We start from the raw sequence: 24,435 nt of genomic DNA, 5'->3' as shown, positions 1-24,435 counted from the left end.
TGTTAACACTTGCTTGGGTACAGTTTCTAAATAGAAGTTGCTAACCTTGGCTTGACATTGTATAGTATCATTGGGTAGGAATCTCTTTCCCTGAACAATTAGATGAGGTAAGAAAGTGAACAAGCCCACAGAAAAGAAGCAAAATTAGTGATGGCTGGCATTCTTAAGTCCTTTCCTTTTCATGGTGTTCTCATAAACACAATGTATACTTACATCCAGGGACAATTCTATGAAGTAAGAAGGAGGGTTTTGTTCTCCCCATTTAAGGATGAGGCTCAGATAGATTAAAGCACTTAGTCAATGCTACAAAGTTTGTGAAAGGTCAAGTCTGTGCTTAGGCTTGGAGTGCAGTCTACAAATCCTGGACTCTTCATTGTACCCCCTGCCAGGTATGGGAGAAAAGCCAGGTTTCAGCAGTGAAATCTAGACTTTTCCTACATGTTATTTTGTAAGAGTCCTGAATGAATTGTAAGGTCTACAGAAGCCACTGCAGCAGATGCAATTGATATCCCATCTGTCTTAGTTCATTTTCTGTTACTATGACAAAATACCTGAGACCAGGTGATTTGTAAAGAATAGAAGTTTATTTGGTTTATGGTTCTAGAGGCTAGAAAGTCAAAGACCATGGTAGTGGCATCTGTTTGGCATCTGGTGAGGGTCTCTTTGCTGCATCTTAACATGGCAGAGATCATTGTATGAAGAGCTTGAGTCTCTCACTTTTTCTAAAGCTACTAATGCCAGCATGGAGTCTCCACCCTCATGACCTTTTCTAATCCTAATGTGCTCCTCCAAGTTTCACTTTCAAACACCATTAACATACAACTTTGAGGATTAAGTTTCTAACACATAAAATTTGGAGGGATACATTCAAACCCCTGCACCATCCATACCCCCTACTCCCAGGGTTTACTATTAGGTGTGCCAGCAGTCTGCCAACCTCCAGGATCCTCACCTGTGCCTCAGGGCTTTGTCCTAAACCATGGAAGTACCCATCAATGAATTTTAGAAAATCCTCTCTGCGAAGGACTCTCAGAAGCAGGAATAGATTAGTAAAGATGAACGTGTACCTTTCTGACCCCTCCAGGTGGGATCATTCAGAGACAGGGTGTATATCATTTCCTAGAGCTTCCTCTGAGGGATTCAGCTCCAGTTGCCCACGGTAATATGCTTGCTATTGGCTGCCACTTTCTCCCATCTCACTTTCCTATGCTCATACTGGAATTTTCTGTCCTTTCTGAATAAACTCCTCACCCTGAATCCTTGTCTCAGGATTGAACAGTTTCTGGGATTCACAAGACTGAATCACTTTTCGGTCAGCTCTTCCATTGCAGGATCGATCACAATCTTTCCTTTCCCCAACTGGAACCCAAGAGTTAAGACAAGGGATTGGGTGGTCTTACTGTAGGTCCCAGGAGCTCTCTTAGAACATCCTCAAGAGGTCTCATTCATCAAGATATCACCAAATAATCTCCATTTGTCTTTCTAGGTTCTGCTGGAACAGTCAGTAGCTGGGCCCAGCAGTGACATTCTGTCATTATGCTATTTTCTGTGATGTACACACTCCCATCATGGCCAATTTCAAACAATCAACAAGGTGTCCCCAAAGCTGGGTCAGAAAGGGTTCCACATAACTGAGCTTCTGGACTCCAGTGCCTCGCTGTCCCTGGGTTGGGGCAGGGATTTTCAGGAGAAGGAAAACTGGTTCTAGCAGATGGAATCAGGTTCTAAGTATTGAGAACATGACTGGGGAATCTGTGATGAGAAGGAGAGAAGGAAAAACAGGGAAATATCACAAAAGGATTGGTTCACTGATTCATTCCTCAAGGGCTCTCAGCTAGGAAATGGGAGCACTAGTTGACTTCAAGGAGGTGATGGCTTCCTGGCAGAGCTGGCTTTAGAAGAACCTTGGAAAAGGCCTGACCCATTTTCTTCCAATTTTCCACTTTTCTGGTTGATCAATCTTCAGTTTCCTTTGCTGGATGATTTTTTTCCCCCCTATCCAACAACAGGATATTGCTTTGAGTTCTCTATCTGCACTTACTTCCTTTATGAGTTTTATCCTTTAAAAATCATAATAGTGCTGTTGACTCTTAAGTTCTTACTTGGAAAGGAGACGTCTCAGAACTTCAGACATTTATTCCACTTCCTACTCAACATCTCCACCTGGATGGCATTCAAACAGATCAAACATAATTCACCTTAAATGAAATCCCTGATTCTTCTTCTTAAATGCGTTTCCTATCCTCCATTGACTAATTCCCATCAATGGCACCACAAGACACTTGGTTGCTCAATCAAAGAACCAGAAGTTACCTCTGGTTTTTCTCTTATCCCCTTCATGTATTCATTGGGAAATATTATCAATTTTTCCTTTAGAAAATGTGTCTTTTTTTGTCTCCATTTCTATTCCTACACCCTTAACCCACATCACCAGCATCTCTTGTCTTCAGTTTCCTTGCTTGTTTCCTCTCTTTCAGTCTTGCTTTCTTCTAATGCCCTTACAAAGAGCTTCGAATATGATCTTAAAATGTAAAGTGAGATAAAATTCTCAATGAAATTTGAAAACGTTTGAGATCCAAACTTTTCCCAATAACCAACACAATCTGAATGACCAGCCCCTGTCTCACTTGATTCACCTCCTCATTTACAGATGTTTCGCCTCCTCATTTACAGATGTTTTGCCTCCTCATTTACAGATGTTTTGCCTCCTCATTTACAGTTGTTTCACCTCCTCATCTACAGATGTTTCAACTCTTCATTTTACAGATGTTTAGGGGCTGATGCTAAATCAATCACCAAACCTCACTTCTTCTTTTTCTGTGCTCTCTTGCTTTGCTTCCACGGTTCTCTTACTTTACTGAGTCAGAGTGACTTACTGATTTCCTTCTCTCTCCTCTGTAGGAGGATGGTATGTTCGTATACTTTCTATAGCTTCATGGTGGGAAAAATTATTCCCTGGCTCTAACTTTGAGATTGGCTTTGTGATATACTTTGGCCGATGGAAGATTAGAAGAAAACCTGATTATGAGCATGTGTTCAAAATATGTTTTTTATAGTTGGGTGTGACCTCTTGGGCATCTCCCTTTTATCATGAGAAAAATGAAACTCAGGAAGCACTGGTCTAAAGAGGATGAGAGACACAAGGGGCAGACCCATCTGAAGCTTGGAGCCAACCCAGATCGGCCAAATACTTGTCAATCCACAAATGCATAAAAGAGAAATATAAACTAATGCATGTATGCTAACAAGTATTGGGAACTCTTGTTACATAGCATTATGATAGCAACAGCTAACTGGTAACAACTACCCTCATCATATCTTGGTCTTCTATGAGCTATTATTCTGTTGGGTAAAAGTCCTCTCAATTCTCTTTACCTGTTTGCCCTGATAATCTTAGATTCTCAGAATAAGTATCAATTTCTCATCAGTGTTTTGGTTCCCTTGGCCCCTGGCACACACTGCCACCTCCCGCACAACAAGTCCTGAGAGAGCACAAAAACACTTTGTTTAGAATTGCTTATATCCTTGCTTAGTTCCTTTCACAGATTGTTATTCCAGGAGCACAGGCCTATCATCTTTCTTATCATAGCTTTTTGGCACAAAACAGGCATGCAATTAATGCTTGACACAAGAAAGAATGATCTGGGTAGAAAGTGTTGAGTGAGTATATTTTTGGTTACCTCTTCTTTTAACCTCTGGGGATTCAGAAGTCAGGTAGACTCTTGTTCAGAAAGAGAAAGACAGATATTCTCTTTCCTCCTTTACTTTTCAGGTGTATTTTACATTTCTAAATCCTAGCTCAGAAATGTGAGTTTCTTCCTGGTTTCCTGGAGCCTGCCTGGTGACTTCTTTATTCTGTTAAATCTCAGTGTACAGTCATTCATCACCTTAATTGGACAAGAAGTGCTCATTTTCCAAACTTTAACTGTTTTGAAATATTTCTTATTTTGGGAACTTAGGTAACTAGCTGGCTTCTGAGCAGGCCACAGAGTGCTAAGAAATGTCAAAATCTGTAAAAGTGCATCCATTCCTCACTGCCAAATGCTTGAACCTAATGTCAGGCACAAAACAGCTGCCTGGATGGTAATTATCCCATAATTATGACTTGAAAATCCCATCTGGACGAGATGGAAAAATTGTTTCAGAATGGTTGGCAGGTCCCTTGGGAGATTGAGAGAGGCCATAAACCCACACAGGCTGCTTGGTTCTGATGTCAGAGACACTGAAAAATGTCTTGGGGTTACCATCATGCTAAATGGAAGGAGGTCCCTGAGTGTTCTTTTGGAAATTTAGCTTTTCTCTCGGGTGCAGCTGGGGTGGAAATGAGGGCAGACCAAATACTTACAGCAAATAAACCCCGAGTTTGTTTTTCCATGAACCTGAGCCATTTTTCCAAATGACTTCTGCATCTTGGCATGAGACTACACAGTGATGTCCTCAGTGTTGCTAGGCTTGGGGAATTGGACACTTAATGGCACCAAACAAGGTCAGTGAGAAACCAGAGACTTGTTAAAGGACCCAGAGTGGCTCCTTCAATCCTTAGACAGAAACCCACTATAGAAAAATGAGTGACTAGGGGCTGGGGCGGTGGCTCAGTGGGAAAACACTTGCCTAGCACATGTGAGGCACTGGGTTTGATTCTCAGCACCACATGTAAATAAAATAAAGGTCCATTGACAACTAAAAAATAGTAACAAAAAAATGAGTGACTACACTGTGACTGTAGGCCCCACAATGTCGGTGGGATGGGAACCTGGGTCAGCAGTTCTCTCCCCTTCTGCTTCCTTTTCTCTTTTTAGAAGGTCTATGAGCCCACTTTAGCTTCAATAAGTAGAGCTTGTCCGGTCTTTTAGCAGAGATTCAAACCTAGGGATGGGTTCATTCTCAGATTTCACCCCAGTGACCGCCCTTGTGCTCCTGGGCATAGGCAGCTGCTGTGGCCCCAGGTGCTTTTGGCAGTGGTAGGCTGCCCTCTCCCTTTGATCTTCAGTGCTCCGGAGACAAAAAAAAAAATCTGTCTCCTCTCTGCCTCTTTCTGGATGTGTGTTTTAACCTCTGTGGACCTTTTCTTTTTTTTAAAAAAAAATATTTATTTAATCTAATTTGTTATACAGGATGGCAGAATGAAATTCATTTCATATTTACACATATAGAGCACAATTTTTCAAGTCACTGATTGTACACAAAGTATTTTCACACCATTCGTGTCTTCATATGTGTCCTTAGGGTAATGATGTCTAACTCATTCCACCGTCTTTCCTACCCCCATGCCTCCTTCCTTCCCCTCCCTCCCCTTTGCCCTATCTAAAGTTCCTCCATTCCTCCCATGATACCCCCCACACCGCCTTTATGAGTCAGCATCCTCATATCAAAGGAAACATCTGTGGGCATTGTTTTTCTGATCTGCAGAATGGGAGAGAGAGCTGCATTGTGCTTAGCATGCAGCCTGAGCCCTGTGCCCAGCTAGGTGGCTGGTGACTCCTGTCCACTTCACCCCCACCAACCTGCCCGTGCTCCCACTACCTGGCCTTCCTTTTGTTCTTGGATACAGCTTGCCTCCCATGTCTTTTAGTTCCCTTTTCCTAGAATTCTCCCCCTTTCCCCACACACCTGACTCTTCCCACTCTTCCCACAACTCTTCCCTCAGTGGTTCACAACTCCCTACCTGATGATTTTAGAATGGAGTGGATCCCCTACTCTCTATCCCACGGCCACATCTCATTGACTTCATAAAGCTTTGGCTCTTCCAGTTAGCACACTTGTATGTTCATTCACTCCCATACTCTCTCGCCTATCCCATGTACTCTCCACCGTAAGGGGAAGGGAGTCCACCTTGTTTGTTTTTGTATGCCAAGTTTCTGACACACAGCAGGTGCATGATGAACACTGGTTGAAGAAATAATCCTTTGCTTATTTAGCTGTTGTGACAATTAGGTGAGATCATGTGTGCACAGTTTCCCCAGAACACCTGGTGAGTAACAGGTGCTAAATGAATCTTATTGCTCTTTCCTCTGGCCCCTGTTCTCTCCTCAGCTGATTCCTTCATTATGCTCTGCTCACATGTCTTCTATTCTTGGATGCAGCCTGCCTCGGGTGAAGTGACAATAAGGGGAAAGTTAGGATAAATAGGTGAATGGATGAATTGATCGATTCATTCATCCAACAAATACTTGTTGACCATGTTTTGGGCACCAGGCACTGTGCTGGGCACACAGGAAACAACAACTTCATAAGACGGGTACAGTTTCTGCACTTAGTTCTGCTCCCCCTCATTAGGGGAGGCTCAGACAAAAGGGAAAAAGCAAGTGCTTTGTTGGGGGCTGCTGAAAGACACAGGAGTGATACCTGATGCATGTTTGTAAGATCACAGTTGACATCTAAGCTGTCACCTATAGGATGACTGTGAGAACAAAAGAACAGGAGCCCTTGGGAGCAGTCCCTGTGAGGCAGTCTGATCCAGAGATCCATTTTTTGGTAACCCTTGGCCTCCAGACAAATCAAAAGGCACAGTCCAGTTGGAGCAAACACTGTGTTACTGTAATTGTGCTATTTTTACTATTTTTAACAGGTGTAGTCTGTCTACACTTGACGTCTACACTTGACGCACATCCTAGAGGATGGGAGATGCAGTGTAACTTTTGCTTGATGACTCTGGACTACTACCATGAAGGATTTATTTAATGGGGCTGAAACGTGGTGGAGTTTGCAGGAGCTGCTGAGGTGTGAAGGGATCGCTTGCTGCCACAACCGAGGAAATGAAATGTATTCTCTGTTTCAACAAGTAAAATGTCCTGCTCTGTGCAAGATGGCACTTGGTGGAGTACCTTTGGTGCCTGAAGCCCTAAACTCAGATTCTAGTAGCAGGGATAGTATGTGATAAATAACTTGCTCTGAGATGGAAAAGCAATGGGCAACAGGGGTGTGGAGAAGAGATTATGTGCAGTGTGAAGCTGCATTCGGGCAGTACGTAGAAGGATCGGGGTATTTGGCATGTGGGCAAGATTTTGAGGTGTTCGGTTCATGGGGATTTGGACCTCACTGAATAATTCTCAAGCAGAAAACAAACTCATGGAGGAAGGTAAGTAAAAAGCAACCTATTAAAACATAGGATCTGAAGTAGGTTTTATAACTGTCACTTCCCTGATTTTACTCACTGAGCTGGTCTGTCCCTGTTTTTTATGTTCTAATCCTGACTCAGGAAAAAACCTTTCAAATTGTAAGGTTATCACTACTTATGAAATGCCGGGTTGTAGAATTCATAATTTTAACAAAAATACAATCACAGCTTCCTGACTGTTCCTCAGTTACGAATCTTACTGAAAATAAAATAATCAGAACTTTTTCCTTTGAAATTTTAAAGTTCAAGGTGAAATCTCCTTTTTAAAAATGGCACTGGATGCTGGGTGTGATGATGCATGACTGTAATCCTAGCAACTCAGGAGGCTGAGAGAAGAGGATCACAAGTTCAAGGTCAACTTAGTAAGATCTTTAGAAAGACCTTGTCTCAAAATAAAAAATGGAAAAGACTAGGGATGTGACTCAGTGGTAAAGCATCTCTGGGTTCAGTCCCCATCACCCACGCACCCCTTCCAAAGTGGCACCAGAAAACCTGGGAATCTACATTCAGAAGAATAAAGTTGTCCCACCATATACAAAATGAGATCTTGACTTTCCTGGGGTTCATGAGCTATTTATTGAGTATATTACTGATTTTCTGCTTTCAAAAGAGAGGTCTTTTTTGGGTGTTTGTGTTTCTGGAATAAAATGAAGATCTCTTGCACTAGTTATTGAAACAGAGGCATTTACGTGAGAAACCCATGTGACACACCTTTCTCTGGAGTCTTCCAAAATGTCCCCCAAGAGCCTCACATGTGAGTGTGTTGATTATAGAATGGCCTGATTTTCCTTTCTACTCCAAGGATAGAGGAGATCTTCAATTATAAGACTAGACATGATTCTTGTACAATTCCAGCAGAATGACCAAAGTGACCCAATTATGTCATCTTCAATGGAAAACATAATTTTGGGCCAAATATCTAATAAGGCCTGGATTTTTTGTTTTCATGATATTATCCTGTCACTAGATGTTGGGACCTGGAAAGGATATGTTTTCTTAGCTGTTGGAATTACTGACATGAGAATAATGTTTGATTTTATGTTCTCTAAAGAAGTTAGGGAGAATGTCAGGAGGAGCGGGAAGATGGGCAGACCACTAAGGGAATTATTTATGCTAGATAGTGTGCCTAACTGAGTTGGAACAACAGGACTGATATCCATGTTCGGTCAGGAAAATTTCAAAGTTGGTAAGAGAATCTGATTTAATTCTGAGATGAGTTCTAGTTTGCTTTTCAAAGTTTCTAATTTTACCTTCCATGACTAAACCTGTAACCCCAATAACATAAAAATAAACCCAATGGATGCTGAATATGGGCTGAATATAGGCAGTGTCCCCCAAAGTCCATGTGTTAGAAGCTTGGTTCCCAGATGGCACAGTTGGGAGGTCCTCTAGATCTTTAGGAGGCAGGTCTATATGAGAGGTCCTTAGGACACTGGGAGTATACCCTTGACGGGAATTAAGGGAACCCAACCCCTTCTTCTCCATTTTCTGCTTCCTGGCTCAAGAGTTGTGTGACTTGGTCCATCTCATATTCCCATCATGATGTGCCATCCTTACCAGTAACCCAAAGCAGTGGGGTCACTCAATCTTGGACAGAAAACTGCAGAACTTTTTAAGTTAGTTGCCTTAGGTATTTCATTATAGTAATGCAAGGCTAATACCATGGATCTTAAGGACCTTGGAAGGATTCTCATTTTCTGCTCCTACTTGTCCATCTCTCATGGAAGGTCAATATGGCAAAATTTTACTATTAAGGGATTGTTTTTTCTGAATTATTTAGAGTATAGTTTCTTCTTTTTGTTCCTTTTTTTTAGCACTTTCTTCTCTTCCTCAACAGAGGAGACCAGAAGTAGTTGAAATTCAGATAGATATGATTTTTACTTCTTTACAACTTTAATGAGGTAAGTGAGAAAGTGAAACAAATAGAAGAATAAATCAACAAACCAGGTGGGTTATAGATGAACTTATTAGATTCATATATGTAGTACTCAACTGGGTTAAGGGGCATCTTTATTGGTTTCCTTGACAAGTAAAATCAGGCAATGATAGAGGGTTACTAAATATTTTTCAAAGTAGTTAGTTCACCTTAACTGCAGGGTTTCTGTTCAGAGGAGGGTAAGCAGGTTTGAGGCCAGAGTTGAACTGCTTGATAAGAAGGAAAGACTGAATGATGGAATCAGTAAACTCCTTGTCCTGGGTTGGAAGTGTCTCTCTAATTCATGAAAAGTAAACTGCAAATGCAGTGGAAGATCTCATTATGGCTTCTGTTGTGTTTGACACATATCACGGCTCAAGAATGTTCCTGCCTTGCACTGTGTGCCATAAGGAAGACAGATATAGAAAAGCCTCAGTGTTCATCTCATGAAGCTTCCTGTGGTCAGAATATGCCGGAACTGTGTAGCTGCCCCCAACCATCAGAAATGAAATTTGACAAATTAAATTGTAAGGATTATCATTTTGTAAAACAATATTCTACATACAATTCCAATTCTTGGAAAATTGTCTAAAAGAAATAACAAAATGTAGATATAGATTTATGTGCAAAATTTTTACAGATCTCTGAAATCTATCCATTGATATATAAAGATGTCTGAGACATAGTTATATTTATAACAGTGAAAATCTTGATGTAATGTAAATGTCTAAGAACTACGGCATGATTAAGTAAATTCTTGAATATTCATATGCTGGAATAATAGGCCAACTTTGAAAAAGAAGTTTCTAATCACATTTAAAGGAAAACATGTTTGATTTAATATGTATAAAAAGCGGTGTACACTATGTATAATATAATCTCAGTCATATAATACAATTTAGAAAGAGAAAATATGCTGAAATAAGAATAGTTATCTCTGGATTATTCTATGGATATTTTTTATTTAATGTGGAGCTATATGGTCCAATAGGTAGCCTTAAGCTACACGTGACTACATAAACTTAAAGTAATTAAAATTAAGTAAAATTTTAAAATTCACTTCTTCACTTGCAACAACTACATATCATGTGCTTACAAGTCACATGTAGCTGGTGGCTCCTGCATTAGCCAGTACATTTAGAGAGAGCATTTCCATAATTATAGAGAGATATTGGGCAGGTGCTGCTCCAGAGTTTTCTATAAATCACACGAGCTATTTTTATAATCAGATAAAAAGAAGACGAAAGAAAAGGTTTACATTAGCTAGTTATAGATATCTCTTTAGCATTGGCAAAACAGAACCAAAGTGACTTGTATTAAGAAAGTGATATATGCCAACATTAATGAGATAGTTTCAACACAACCAATCAATAATATTGTTTGAAGCTTGAGCACAATAAAGTGAAAGAGGGGTGTTTCACATGTGACCCAGGAAAAGGAGCTCAAAGAGCCAGGATTGGTCAATGTGCCCTGCATGTATGGGACAGAGGAGGCAGCTCAACCTGAGAGTTCTCATGGCAGAGATAAGCCCTCCAGTATGGGTGGACACAGCTCTAAATAAAAGGTTATACAGCAGATTCCTCTTGTTTGGATTTCACTCTCAACCACATGAGTCAAACTAGAGAGATTTCTAATGTTCACTGCCATCTGCATATCTTTCCCTTCCTGGACACACAGCTAAACTAATGACCTGGATCCCTTCTTGCACTTAGGTGGGTACAGGTGACTTCTGTGGTCAATGGCATGAAGATAGACAGGACATAAACCACTTCTAATGCTCATCAAAAAATGCAGTGTATAATTTTCCATGCCCTTGCTTTCTCTATGCTTTCTTCTGTGTGGCCAAAGAAAGACACCAAAATGGTAGAACCAAATGATAGAATAAACCTTCATCTCTTAGTTTCTCCTTGCAAGAGTCCATGGAAGCTGCCAAAAGGGGAACACTAGCAGTAAAAATTGAATAAGAAATAAAACTTTGTTGAGCTATTTTCGTGCAATTTTGGAGTTATCTGTAAAACAGTAGCTAGCAATACTATTCTAACAAATGAAATAATAATTTGGCTTTCTGTGTGGAAGGTGTCAACACAGCAGAATTAGTTACTTAATCCTTATGTGCCTATGGGGGTGCCTTGGTCAATCCTTGAGAATGTGTCCCTTGGAATGTTGCTGAATGATGATGTTGTTTTGTACATGGAAGCACTGGGGCATGCTGTCCCAAGTTGCCAGAATTGTTTAGCAAGCTTGATGATGTATACCTGGTGTCTGTGTTGGGGCTTGGAGATTCAGTTATCACAGCTATTCTTATAGCAGAAATGTATCTACATGACCAGTCTCAGATTCCACTGGACTTTCCTGGGTGGAGACATCTGACAAGTGAACCTGTAGTTCATGGCGAGGGAGAATTGTGAGACTCAGGAGGGGAGGAATTGGAAGCTTGCACCTGACTTCTCTGGGCTTATGATGCATTACATTTCCATGTTGCTTTCACTCCATATCCTTTGCTGTAATACATCATAGCCATGCCTATAACCTGTTATTGATTCCTGTGAGTGTTCCTGGTAAAACTTTGAATATGAGGATAGCCATGGGTTCCTCAAAATACATTCCACATAAACGTTTTCTTCAGCAATAAAGAACAAATCACCCCAAATTAGCATGCTTTCTACCTGGTATTTATGTGTCTTACTATCATCTGACATTGTAGCTTATGCATTAAATTCTTCTGAATTTGGTTGATGCGAATCAGTTCATAAGAGCCTGACTGACAACAGTTTCAGTCTTTGCCTGCAGAATTTAGGAGTGTCATTTGGAATCCCATGACCACCCAATGGAGGACACCCTTTCAGTGACCAACCTGAATGACATCTCTTTAGTGCTTCCCTTACATGCATCATATAACATGTGATAAGATGAAGTAAATGCAAATAAACAGAGTAGTGGTTGGTGAATTATGAGCCAGGGATCAAATCTGACCCACCCACTGGTTTTGCATAGCAGCCCATGACTTAAGAATGCTTTCTACATTTTTTAAATAGTTGAAAACAAAATCAAAACAAATATATAAATAAATAAAATAAAAACTTAAATTCTAATTTTTGTAAATAAAGTTGTATTGAAATAGCCACAGTTTCTATGGATGCTTTCCTGATACATGGGCAGAGTTACTAGTTATGACAGAGACTGTCTGGCCCACAAACCTAAAATAATTACTACTTGGCTCTTGGAAGAAAAAGTTTGCTAACCTCTGATTTAGAGACCTGAATGTCACCATAAGCCTGAATTTGGGAGGACTTTGACAAGGAGAATTTTTTTCCTCTCAACATTGCTATTTCTACATTTTATTTTTCCATGAGAAAAAGTCGCAGTGGCCAAGACAACTAAAAAGAGAGTCCATGTAGTTTTGCATTTAAGAAAAACATAAAGAGAAAACAACCACTTACATAAGATCCATAATCCACAGCTAGTGTTTGCAGAGCCCAGGGAAGACCCAGGCCAATCAGAATGTCAAACACGTTGCTCCCAATGGAGTTGGACACAGCCATGTCCCCCATCCCTGCAAGGATAAGAGGTTGCTCAAGTGAGAGAAGACATCTCAGGCATTGTGGTTTAGATTTGGAATACCCCCTAAAAGCTCATGTGTTAAAAGCATGGGGGTCCCCAATGCAACAAAGTTAAGAAAGGTGCTTTTTAGGCAACAATTGGATCATGAGGCCTCTGATTTCATCATTAATTCAATTGCTGAGGGATTAATCTATTGAAAGCTTAATGAGCTACTGAGAGGTGAGACCTAGTTAGAGAAAGCAGGTCACTGGAGGTGTGCCCTGGAAGGGTTTATCTTGTCTTTAGCTCCTCTCTCTTTCTCCTTCCTGGTTGCCATGAGCTGAGAAACTTTCCCTTCCGCCATGTTGTTCTGCCTCACCTCAGGTCCAGAGTAATGGAGCCATCAGACCATGAACTGAATCCTCTGAAAGTATGAGCCAAAATAAGTATTCCTCCTCTATATTATCCTTGTCTGGTAATTTGGTTACAGCATCAAAAAGCTGGCTAACACACCAGGAGAGGGTAGGGGCCCCATATGGGACTCTCCCAAGTCTTTGGTGTGACCGAAAGCCAGTAGTTTTACTGGTTCGTTATTTGATTCTCTCCCAGGCCATCACTGATATCAAGACCTGTGCAGATTTTAAAACACAGGGACACATATTCTATCAATCTGTTGACCTTCCCTTCAAATGCAATCACTGAGTCAATGTAAGTGATGCAAAAAAATAAAATATGTTTCCAAAAATTCTGGAGGTTTTGAGCCATCCTTCTAGAAAGGAATAAACTCAGCAGTCTACAAAGTGGTTCCTGAACTCGCCAACTTACATGTTTCAGTATTATCTCTTACGGTTCTACACTGTGTTCAGTTATTCTGAGTAATTAAGTATTATAAAAATAATGAAATTTGTAGAATTTCATGAGCACTTCTGTGCTATGTTTTGTAATTGCACAATGCATGTGTTAAAATAAATGCCTTCAAGCATAAATCAGGAATATAAATGAGAGTGGGTGCTGGGAAGGTCATGGCCATTCAGAAATGCTCTTCTGGGGCAGGGATGCAGCTAAGTGGTTGAGCATTTTCATAATGTGCAAGGTGTGGGGTCCAACCCCAAGCACATTGTTGGGGGGCAAGGGAAGAGTGTCCATCTGGGGAGGTGAACTGTGAGCTTAGTTTTGGAATAAAGGGTCTGTCATATGCTGAAAACTGACCTCAGCTAATTGTCACTTTGAGGAATGTTGCATGTGGATAGACCTTAGTATGGGGGTCTGTCCTCTCTAAGTCTACTTTCTTTATTCTTCAAATGGGAGTACAATTGTCCCTACCTCATAAAATTGTTTAAATTCATAAGACAATGCACATAAAATACCTTCTTAGTAGAGGTTAAGTTTTTTTTTTTTTTTTAAGGTACTGGGGATTGAACCCAGGGGTGCTTTACCACTGAGTCATGTCTCTAGTCTTTTTTTTTTTAATTTTGAGATAGGGTCTTGCTAAGTTGCTGAAGGTCTTGCTAAGTTTCTGAGACTGGCCTCAAACTTGAGATGTGCCTGCCTCAGTCTCCCAAGTCTCTGGAACTACAGACATGTGCTACCAGCCTGGCTTTTAGTACTATTTTTATAATAAAAGGAGAGTAATACAACCAGAATGATCTGTGGATGCTACCCAGGAAAACATCTCTGCCTTCCTCAAGGGGGTAGAACCTTCTGGCTCTTTTTCCTGTCCTTTTGGTCTCAGGTAGCCTTTAGGCCAACTTGGCATTGAGGTTGCTCATAACTCCTTCCAGGTGGAATTTGCTGCTCTCTTAATTGGCATGCATACTCCTGTTCTGAGGTTGGGAGGCCTTCCTTCCTATCCCTGCTGCCCTTGGTGGTCCCACCTTGTCTGGCCACAATGAGGCTGGCCATGCAGTCGGGCACACTGGTTCCGGCAGCCAGGAAGGTGATCCCCATGATGACGTCAGGAATCCCCAGAGTGTAGCCGATAATTGTGACCTGGAAGAAGCAGGAAGAAGCCATGAATTAAGGGCCACCACGAGCCCAACTTGTCCCTGGTTCCTCTGAGCAAGACTCGGAAAGCTGTCCAACCTGGGCGGTCTCTTTGGAGGGCAATGCCCACCCTCTTTATCAACTCAGGGGACAATGAATATTATTAGATAGATGAGACCAGAACTTCAGATCATGAGATGGTGCAATTACAGAATCCAGACTTTCCAATGAAAAGTTGGCCTTTCTTTTACTCCTTTCAGGTGACACAAGCAATTTGAGAGAGGGGAACCCAAATTTCTGGGAAAAGTCAATGTTGGGATAGAATATTTGAACTCAAGATGGTCCAGGAAAATCCAGAATGAATGGCCTCCGGGCTGTGGTAGAAATTCAAGTATCCACATCAGCAATACAGTGGGAATTCATGAGAGCTGGAAGAGGCTAAATTTCAAACCTTCCAGTCTTGTTGGAAAAGCCATAAGCAGCCTTTCCTTTCCTCACTTCCTTGGCACTTGGTCATAAGGTCACTGTCCTTGTCAACATCATTAAGTCCTGGGCCAAGCGATGTTCAAGGGTTTTAACTTCTTTAACTCTCACAACAACTCAATGGAGTGAATGTTAGGTGATTCCCATTCTTCAGTTGAAGAAACTGAGGCCTCAGGAGTAACTGCAGAGGGGATAGTGCTGCTAGTAAGTGCAAAGGGGATTCTGACCCAGGAGGTTGGCTCCTTTGCTCAGGCAGCACTCCTGTTCACACAGGAGGGATTTTACCAAAGGGTCAGAATTTGGTTCCAGCCTGAGAGGTTGTTTCCATTATGCAAATGAGCACCTTGTAGTCCTCTAATTTCCTGATGGGGAAACTGAGATGAAAGCAGTGGGTAAGAGAGATGATGAAGGAGCCCAGTGGTGATGGACAGGTAAGTGGAAAAAGAGACAAGTTCCCTGTCCTAGGGAAGCTACTAAGAAGTTTCAGGATGCCACCAGATCTTCCTTACTTTCTATAAAATTGCAAAAAAAAAAAAAAAAAAGCAAACCACATGTTGCAAGGAGCGCATTCTTCTCTCAATTCCTCCTGGGCCAGCCACTGAAAGAGACACCTATGTAGGAAAACCTGACTTCACTTCAAAGGCTCCTTCCCTGTGAAAAGGTTTGGGAGATATGAGTTGAATCTGTTGAGAGGCTTGGCTGGCCCCTTTCAAACCAGAGAATGCTCCTCATTTCCGTTCAGTCCAGAATTTATCCTGCGGTGGCCTCGAGGCTTTCTGACTTCCAGTCTCCAGGGAGGAAAGGGAGCTGCCGAAACGCACATTTCTGTTTTGTTGCTCTGAGAAGCCTTTGTCAAATGCAGTTATGAGCATCCTGGCCAAACCTTGTTTTTCCTTACTAACCCTGTGCTGGGTCCCTGTAGGAATGTGGTCTGGCTCAGCTCGGAGTGGCCTTCTGTCCTTTTGCTGTTATTATATTTGTGGTTGAATCTGGAGTTTGGGGGAACCCGTTACCCAGAAGGCCCAGCCCAAGTCTCTTGCTTCCCCTTGTTTCTTTTTCTCACCCTGAGAGAAAAGAGGGCTCATTAGAACCTTCACTAGAGGGGAGGCAGCAAACAGAGGGAGGGTGATCCCAGATTAGTCCGTGGGCTGGTTAGTGGACTCCCTAGAAAACCACTGAGCACTTTGAGATCACGGACAGCAGCCACTGTGCCCCAAATCCAGTCAGAGGGGGCATTCGGTGACTCTGTGCAGTGAAAATGTTAATAGACATGGGATAAGTAGAACTCTCTGGTTACAAGATTTTAGTTAAAAGGATTCTTAGTGTCTATGATGTTGAGGCAAAGGATAGGCATGACTTCATTGTGTCAGGCTGTTACGGTTTGGCTGGAGGCGTCCCCCACTAATCTCCTGTGCTAATGCAGGAATATTCAGAGACAAAGTGACTGGATTGTGAGAGCTGTAACTTAGTCAGTCCATCCTAGCTTGAATGACTGGGTGGTAACTCTAGGCAGCTGGCTGGAGGAGGTGGTTCGCCAGGGGTGAGTCCTGGAACGGTACATCTTCCCTGTGTCTTCTTCCTTCCTTCCTCTCTCTCTGCTTCCTGACCTTGCCATGAGCTAAGCAGCTTTCCTCCTCTGGGCTCTTCCACCATAATGTGCTGGGTCACCTTAGGCCCAGGGCAATAGTGTCAGCCATCTATGGACTGAGACCTCTGAAACCATGAGCCCCAAATAACTTTCCCTCTTCTGAGTGGTTCTTGTCAGGTATTTTGGTGATGAAAAAAGTTGACTAAAACCCACACTTACAAATTTGCCTTCAAAATGACCTTTTTGAAACTTGTTTTTACCGTTTGAATTTAATTCGCCTAAATTTATGCAACACTTTTGTCCAATGCTCAAGCAAGGTTAATTTGGATTTACATAAATTTGTCATGGCTTTAATTTCTGTGCAACTCCAATTTTGATCAATTAGGCTTGCTCTCCCATTTAAAAGTGTAGTCAAAAGTGAGCAATACATTCTGGATGTTTGGGTTTCTGTCTTTTGAAAGCAGGAATTGAACCCAGGGACACTGAACTACTGAGCCACATCATCACTCCTTTCTTATATTTTATTTTGAGACAGGGTCTCACTAAGTTGCTTAGAGGCTTGCTAAGTTGCTGAGGCTGCCTTTGAAATTGTGATCCTCCTGCCTCAGCCTCCTGAGCTGCTGTGATTACAGATATGTACCCTATGTCTGGGTTTCTTAAAAGACTTTGAGGCAGAACTCTTTTGAGTCATAGCCTCATAATGCATGCTAATCACAGAGTCATTATTTTAGTCTCAGAATGACCTTATTGTCTGTTTGAAGAAACTAAGATCAGGGTTAATGGGGGAAGGTTCAGATTGAGCATCCATTCCCAATTCTTTCATATTTGCTCCATATGCTTTGCCTGTGACTCTGTTGCTTTTCCATCAAAGTAGATGGCATATATTTTCCCAACTCCATTGACCATTGGGCTTGGCCAATGGAATATTGGTAGACACATGGTAAGGTAAGTCAGTCCCTAGTGAAGATCTTAGGAGGCATCTAGTGTTTCCGTATGCCTTCTAGTATTCCCATGATATACCAAGACTGCAACATTCCCCCAGGTAGCCAGTGATCCAAAGAAAATGAACAACTACAGACTTAAGCTGCTGGATAAATCATAATCAGTCCCAGCTAAGATCAATCAAATCACTGTCAAACTGAAGATGTCTTAAGCAGAATGCATGCTTGTGATTCTAAACCACAGGTTTAGGGATAGTTTGTTACACAGCTCATTATAGCAATAGCAGGTTGATACAATTATGGGAATGAAAACCCCAATCCTTATTCACCTTCAGACCAATTTACTTTTCGTTCTAAAGAGATCTGGCAATGTCATGGTGTCCCTTATAGACTCACCATCCACACCATCATGTAGGAGAAGGCTGCAATCCATAACGTGGAAGAAGCAAATGTCACCATAAACCACTTTTCCCAGCGGGGCTTGTTGCAATTGGGGACAGTGAAGTATAAGACGAAACTCAGTGGCCAGGTAAATGCCCATTTCACTGTTTCCAGTTTGCCAGCTGGAAAAACGAAAAAAAGGAAAACACAAATGGGTTAGCTTCTTTGTTCTGCAGTCCCAGTACTGGCTTTCCCCAGTCCTAACCCTCGTTGTATTGCTCTTTACCTAAAACTTTACCCCAGTGGCTTTCCATCACCAGCAATGCCTGACACACAAAGCCTAACAGAATTTAAAAATAGTCACCCACTGGCCACCTGCTAATTAGATTTCGGAAGTGACAGGGTGAGTCCCATCTGAGTGATACCAGGCTGGCAGGATGGCTGGACACATGAGCCAGGTAGGAAAAGATGAGGAAGGTACCCAGGACACACAAGGGGTGGAGTGTGTGTGTAGGAGTGTGCAGTGTGGGCTGGGGAGAGACCACCAGTGCGTGCCTGTTCTCCATGTGGTTTGGTAACTCAATTTTTTCAAATTATGAAGTGTCCGCGGAGACAACACCATCTGGTGGAATCTCTCAACATTTGTATCCCAAGCTGATGAGGGTTTGTAAATGAATAACTGCTTTTCGGTTCAGTAACTACTTGTTGGTAGGGACAGATGATGGATCTCCCAGAGGTGATCTACTTCTGCCATCTCTGTGCTGCCTGAGTGCTTTGAGTATCCGAGGCACCGGGTGTGCTTATTCAGGTGACTGTAATGCCATGAGTTCCTCGTATAATCTCTCCTTTGAAAAATTTGATAGCGTCTCAATAAATATATCCATATTACATTCCTGCTGAAATATGAATTCAACTCTGGAAGAAATATATATACATCTACATAAATGCAAGAAAGAAATTTATACATCTACATAACTCTCTACTTCAGTGGAGATATGAAACATAGCTGTCTTCCAGAAAGTTCTCTGTGCCTCTTTCTAATCAATCCTCACCCTTACCACCAAGATTAGTCTTTCCTGTTCTCAAACTTCAAGATGCACTAAATCATCTAATATGTTTATGTGTTACCTTTTTGTATTCAACATGTTTTTTTTGAGATTCTTTCATGTATCACGAAGTCTTTCTTTTACTTGCTGTGTAGTATTCTATCCTGTAAATATATTACAATTTGATTATCCATTCTCTGGTGGATGGGTATTTGGGTTGTTGCCAGTTTTGGGGATATTATAACTAAAGTGGCTAGGAACCTCTTTCCACAAGCCTTTTGATGGGCACAGTTACCTTTCTCTTGGATGAAGACCTAGGGGGGAAATTGCTGAGTTGTGAGGTGGATATTTACTTTTTAAGAAACTTCCAAACAAAAAGTTTTCCAAAATGATTGAATTACTTTATATTCCCACCAGAGTTAAGAAGGTAATATTTATGATACTATTTGAACAATGATTAAAAGTTATTTATTTATTTATTTATTTATTGGTACTGGAATTGAACCCAGGGATTCTCTACCATTGAGCTACATCCCTACATCCCCAGTTCTTTTTACTTTTTAATTTTCAGACAGGGTCTCAATAAGTTGCCCAGGCTGGCCTCAAACTTCTGCTCTTCCTTCCTCAGCCTCCCCAGTTGGTGGGGTTATAGGCATATACTGTTGCAGTTGGCAATAAAAGGTTTAATAAAATTTCTCTCTCTCTCTCTCTCTCTCTCTCTCTCTCTCTCTCTCTCTCTCTCTCCAGTGTTGGAGATTGGGGGCTGGGGATGTGGCTCAAGCGGTAGCGCGCTCGCCTGGCATGCGTGCGGCCTGGGTTCGATCCTCAGCACCACATACAAACAAAGATGTTGTGTCCCCCGAAAACTAAAAAATAAATGTTAAAAGAAAAGCTCTTTAAAGTGTTGGAGATTGAAGCCAGAGCCTTGTGTATACTAGGCATGTGCTCCATCATCCACATCCCCAGCTCCATTTCATATTTTTAAACCAATATCCAGGCCTATTTCACATTATCTCTCACTAGCCTTTGAATAGTTTCTTACAACTGCGTAGAAAGGTGACCTAACAACATTGCGGGCATCCCCAGCCTCCCTCTGATGTCCGAGGCAGAACGGCCTCTAGGGGTCAGTGTGCCTCCCTCATCAGACAGCACTACCGTCCAGACTCACTTTTTCGTCTTGGAGCTGAGTTATTATTTAAATCCCCTGGTTTTCTGGTCTCTGACATGTGGACATAGTAACACCGAGCTCACCATGATGCTGGGAGAATTAAATCATGTGATTCTGGGTCAGGGGCTGAGACAAGAGAATTTTTCAAGCTGCTTTCAAATCCTGAGTCATTCTTGATCCTTTCCTTTCTTTTACCCCATGGCCAGCCTGGCAACCAGCCTAGGGTATTCCATCATCCCCACGACCTTCCCTTGGGCCAGGTTGCTTACCTGTGGCCTGGCTAAACACCTGGCTTCCTAAGGGAACTTCCTAGTCCAATACCTGTTTGCCACTTGGAGTCAGAGGGAAAGTTCAGAAAGCAAATCGTTCTAGAAATTTCCCCTGGCTTCAATTACCCAAAGAGTAAATCTACACCTCTCTACTGAGGAATATAAGGCTTTGTCTGATTTGGCCCCTGCAAACAGGTTTCCCTACTTATGCGCTCCCTCTCTTTGGTTTTCTTTCAGTCCTCAGATACTCCAAGCCCTCTTCTGCCTCAGGGCCTTTGCACTTGTGTTTCCCTTTGCCTGGATCTTCTTGTGGCTGAGTATGCTCTGATGTGCAGCTCACCTTACCACTCAAAACCTGCCACCAGACCCCCTTCAGGTAACCCAAAATAAATAAGACCCTCACCATTCCCTTCCTATTTTCCACCACCCACTTGGAGGATCTCCATCATAGTAAATGTTTCCTATAGGAAATTACCCGATTTATTTGTTTCTTCATTCATTTCCAGATTCCCCAAAAGGACAATATAAACTCTACGAGAAAGGAGTCTTCTCTAAATTGTTAATTGGTTTATTTTGAAAGTCATGAACAGTGTAGAGCATATCACAAGCTCAATGAACATTAATAGTAATAATATTGCTATGAACAACCTAATTAGACAGAGCAAAGGAAACTATTTGTTTTGGAGAATCTAAGGGTATCTCATTAACAAGAACAGATTAAAGAAAGGAGGAAAAAAAGCTAAGAAGGGAGAGGTTTATTTTCCCATCAACCAATATGTATCTTGTTAGATTTAAATCTTGGAGATGGTCAAGCAGAAGATGAGATCTCTGAGACCAGGTGCACTGGATTTTACAAAGACAGAAGCAGTTGTGAGAGCTGTCTCGTGAGTGGCTTTCAAATGCTGCAGAATCCAGAATGAAACCACATCTTTGGATCCCAAAAGCATTTGGAAATTCTGCAGTTTCCTAAATCCTGCAATGGAGAGCTGAGGCATCTACGCACAGATAGCTCTTAGGATCCCCTTCTTGGCCTCCCATGTGGCTGGTGTCCTTGCAAGAAAAGAACTTTGGTTTGGTTTAAAATGTAAACCCAATCAAAGATCACAAAGAAACTGATGAGTACGAAGAGAACTGACCTCAATTATGTTCCTTAATAGTTTTCAGAAAATAATGAAAAAAAAAAGAACAAAGAAATCAGAGCTGGGAAACTGATATTAATTAGGTAAAATTGCAAGCAGGATGCGTTAGTGCGAGTGAGTTCTTGAGTTTTTTCCCCTCAGCTGCTTTCAAATATTTTGACCCACACAAAGAGGACGTTGTCTCTGGAACTCACAGTTTACTGATAGTAAAACGATACAGATGCTTTCTTTACAAGGATAGCTTTTTTGCAATGACAACCTTAAAGGTAGAAATTCTGTACTATCTGAGATATGCCTTGAAGCGTATATAACAAATGTGACTCCTTGAGCAAACCAGTGGTGTGGAAAGGTGCTTCTTAAATGCTTTTGAGGAGGAGGGAAGGCCAAACAGGAGTGTCCACATTTTAGCTCATCTTAATGTCCATTTCTGAATAAGGGGGTAAAAATAGTTTCTTCTCCTCTTTGAATCATCAGTATTTCTGAACATTATTTCATCTTTTGTTCCATTACCCTTTGGTCCACATAGAGCCCCCAAGGAAGAGATTTATATGTTCACTTGGCAAATATTAATTGAATGCCCTCTATGTCACTTGGTGCCAGGCACTGCTCTAGGCACTGGGGACAAAGCACCGAATTAGGAAAACAAAATTCCCTTCCACAGAGCTGACGTGCTGGTGTTTATGTGATTTCACGAAAGTCAGCCGGCAGCAGGGAGACGAAGCAAGGAAAGTGAATTATAGTGTTCAGTAAAGAACCTGGCTTTAAGGAGTAAAGGGACTTGTTTCTAACATATACACTTATTCTGACTGTAACAGACAATAAAAATTGGGTACTAAAATGGAAAGTATAGAAAAAAATCTACCTACACATTTCTATTTGCCAATGTAAGACTCTCTTCACAAGGTAAGCCCCTTCACTCAGGAAATAATATGTGTATATGTATAAGTATGTACACATACCATATAGGTGTATCTGATATATATATGTATATTATATGCATAAAGCCTATATATACAGTATGTGCATTTATAAACATATGGCACATGAATACCTTTATCTGTTTCATATATATACTATATAATATATTATATGTATGAAATATGCATGTAAATTGTTCTATGGATATATACCAATCATATATTGTATTCTCTATATGCATATATAATCTATTCATATATGTATTCCTATGTACACATATATGCATATACACTATATGCATGTCATACACGTTTATATTTACATACTCCCAAATAACTACTTGCTTGTTAATTACCCATATTATAGTCAAGTCTTGGAGAGAAGCCAGCACTGTAGCTGGGTGGCCCATGCCACCTAGAAGGATTACCATGGAAGGATAAATTTCCTCCTGGAGTAGATGGACCTTTTTTAGGTCAAAAGAACTAAGCTCAAGAGGTTCCCTGGACTGACTCTCCCCTGCATGTTGATGCCCTCTGCTGGCCTGAGGCATGCTCTGGCCTTCTTACCACCGAGCCACTCACTGCCTGCCTGCCTACCCCAGGGAAGAACCCTTGGGCAGCCCCATTGTCTTAAAATGGAGCTCCTGAGTCCAGGTGTGGGGTTTCTCAGGAGCTGGAGGAGAGGAACCGAAGTCACAAGGTAAGCCCCTTCATTTCAGAGACAGATCCCGGCTCTGATTTAGGATATCCTGTCCTAGGAGAGTCATGAAGTTCACTGTGTCTCACTAGGTCCCCGTTTTCTTGCTACTCCAAGTGTGGCCCACAGACCAGCAGTATTGCCACCAACTGGGGGGCTCCTTAGAAATCCAGATTCTCAGGCATTGCTCCAGACTACCTGAATTAGGGTCTGCAACTTACCAAGGATGCCCACCTGAGAAGAACTGGTGAGAACTTGGATGCCTGGCATGAGGTTTCTACTCCCCAGTCACAGGGCCATTTGGAGAGTGAAAGGGACACCTGCAGTCAGGTCTCCTAATGCACAAGGCACCGGAAACAGGTGGCTGAAGGCCCAAGACCTCTGTCATCTGCCACATAATCACAGAGATACAGAGGGGCAGTGAACAGGAGGTTCAAGTGCCGTCATGTGTCACATAATGATGTTTTGGCCAATGATGAACTACATACATGGTGGTGATCCATAAGATGATATGATCTAATTATGTCGTAGCCATCTTAGTTTGCATGAGTACACTCTTTGATGTTTGCACAATAATGAAACCACCCAAAGATATGGTTCCCAGCATGAATCTCTTTTGTTAGGTGATGCATGACTGTACCTTGGAACGCCATAAGTACATCTGGAATAACTCCAGCCAGCACAGAAATATGGAAAATATGATGGGAGGGGGACTTTGTCCCCCCCAAGTAATGAGGCCCAGGCATGGGAGCCTGACTGTCTCACTTCCCATGGGTATCTCTCACTGTTTGCCAGGAGGGTGCATGTCGGGGTTCTGGGCTTCCCCAGTGCCAACACAGTGCTTGGCCACTTACAGATTTTTCAATTGGTGCTACTGTTTCTTTAATCAGTGAAAAAGTTTAGCAAAATAAGCATTTTTTTTGAGCTTGATTATGGTCAGTTAGTGATGGCCTCTGGACATTATGATGTGGAAGGCAGAATTTGTGACTTGAGGCCTCAGCTACTGGACCCTCATCCTCAGAACCTGTGGGTAGATGAACTGTAGTCAGATGACAGTGCTGTGTTCATATGGCACAGCTGACCTTCAGGTAGAGGGACTAGACAGTAGCCTGATCTAATCACACCTGCCCTCAAAAGCAGAAGGGGAAGCCAGAGCGGTTGGAAATGTGAGGACTGCTACACGCAGTTGAAGATGGAGGAGTTGTGGAAGGGGGACTCACAGGGCCTCTGGGAGCAGTCAGCAGGCCCAAC

The 24,435-nt window shown here is 41.9% G+C and overlaps 1 protein-coding gene across 1 annotated transcript in view; it reads right to left on the bottom strand.

Moving 5' to 3' along the window:
* Window positions 1-24,435, bottom strand: part of Slc24a3 (solute carrier family 24 member 3) — a 544,045-nt gene that overhangs the window by 10,929 nt on the left and 508,681 nt on the right. The window contains exons 13-15 of the mRNA XM_046434889.2: window positions 17,964-18,130; window positions 14,447-14,561; window positions 12,473-12,585 (exon numbers count right to left, since the gene is read on the bottom strand). Of these exons, the coding sequence (XP_046290845.2) occupies window positions 12,473-12,585; window positions 14,447-14,561; window positions 17,964-18,130 (395 nt within the window). The remainder of the gene's footprint in view (window positions 1-12,472; window positions 12,586-14,446; window positions 14,562-17,963; window positions 18,131-24,435) is intronic.

Source organism: Marmota monax, unplaced genomic scaffold, assembly GCF_021218885.2.
Source record: "Marmota monax isolate L192 unplaced genomic scaffold, Marmota_monax_Labrador192_F-V1.1 WCK01_AAM20220418_F8-fsc00005, whole genome shotgun sequence".
NCBI lineage: Eukaryota > Metazoa > Chordata > Mammalia > Rodentia > Sciuridae > Marmota > Marmota monax.
This window is presented reverse-complemented; position numbering and strand designations above follow the sequence as displayed.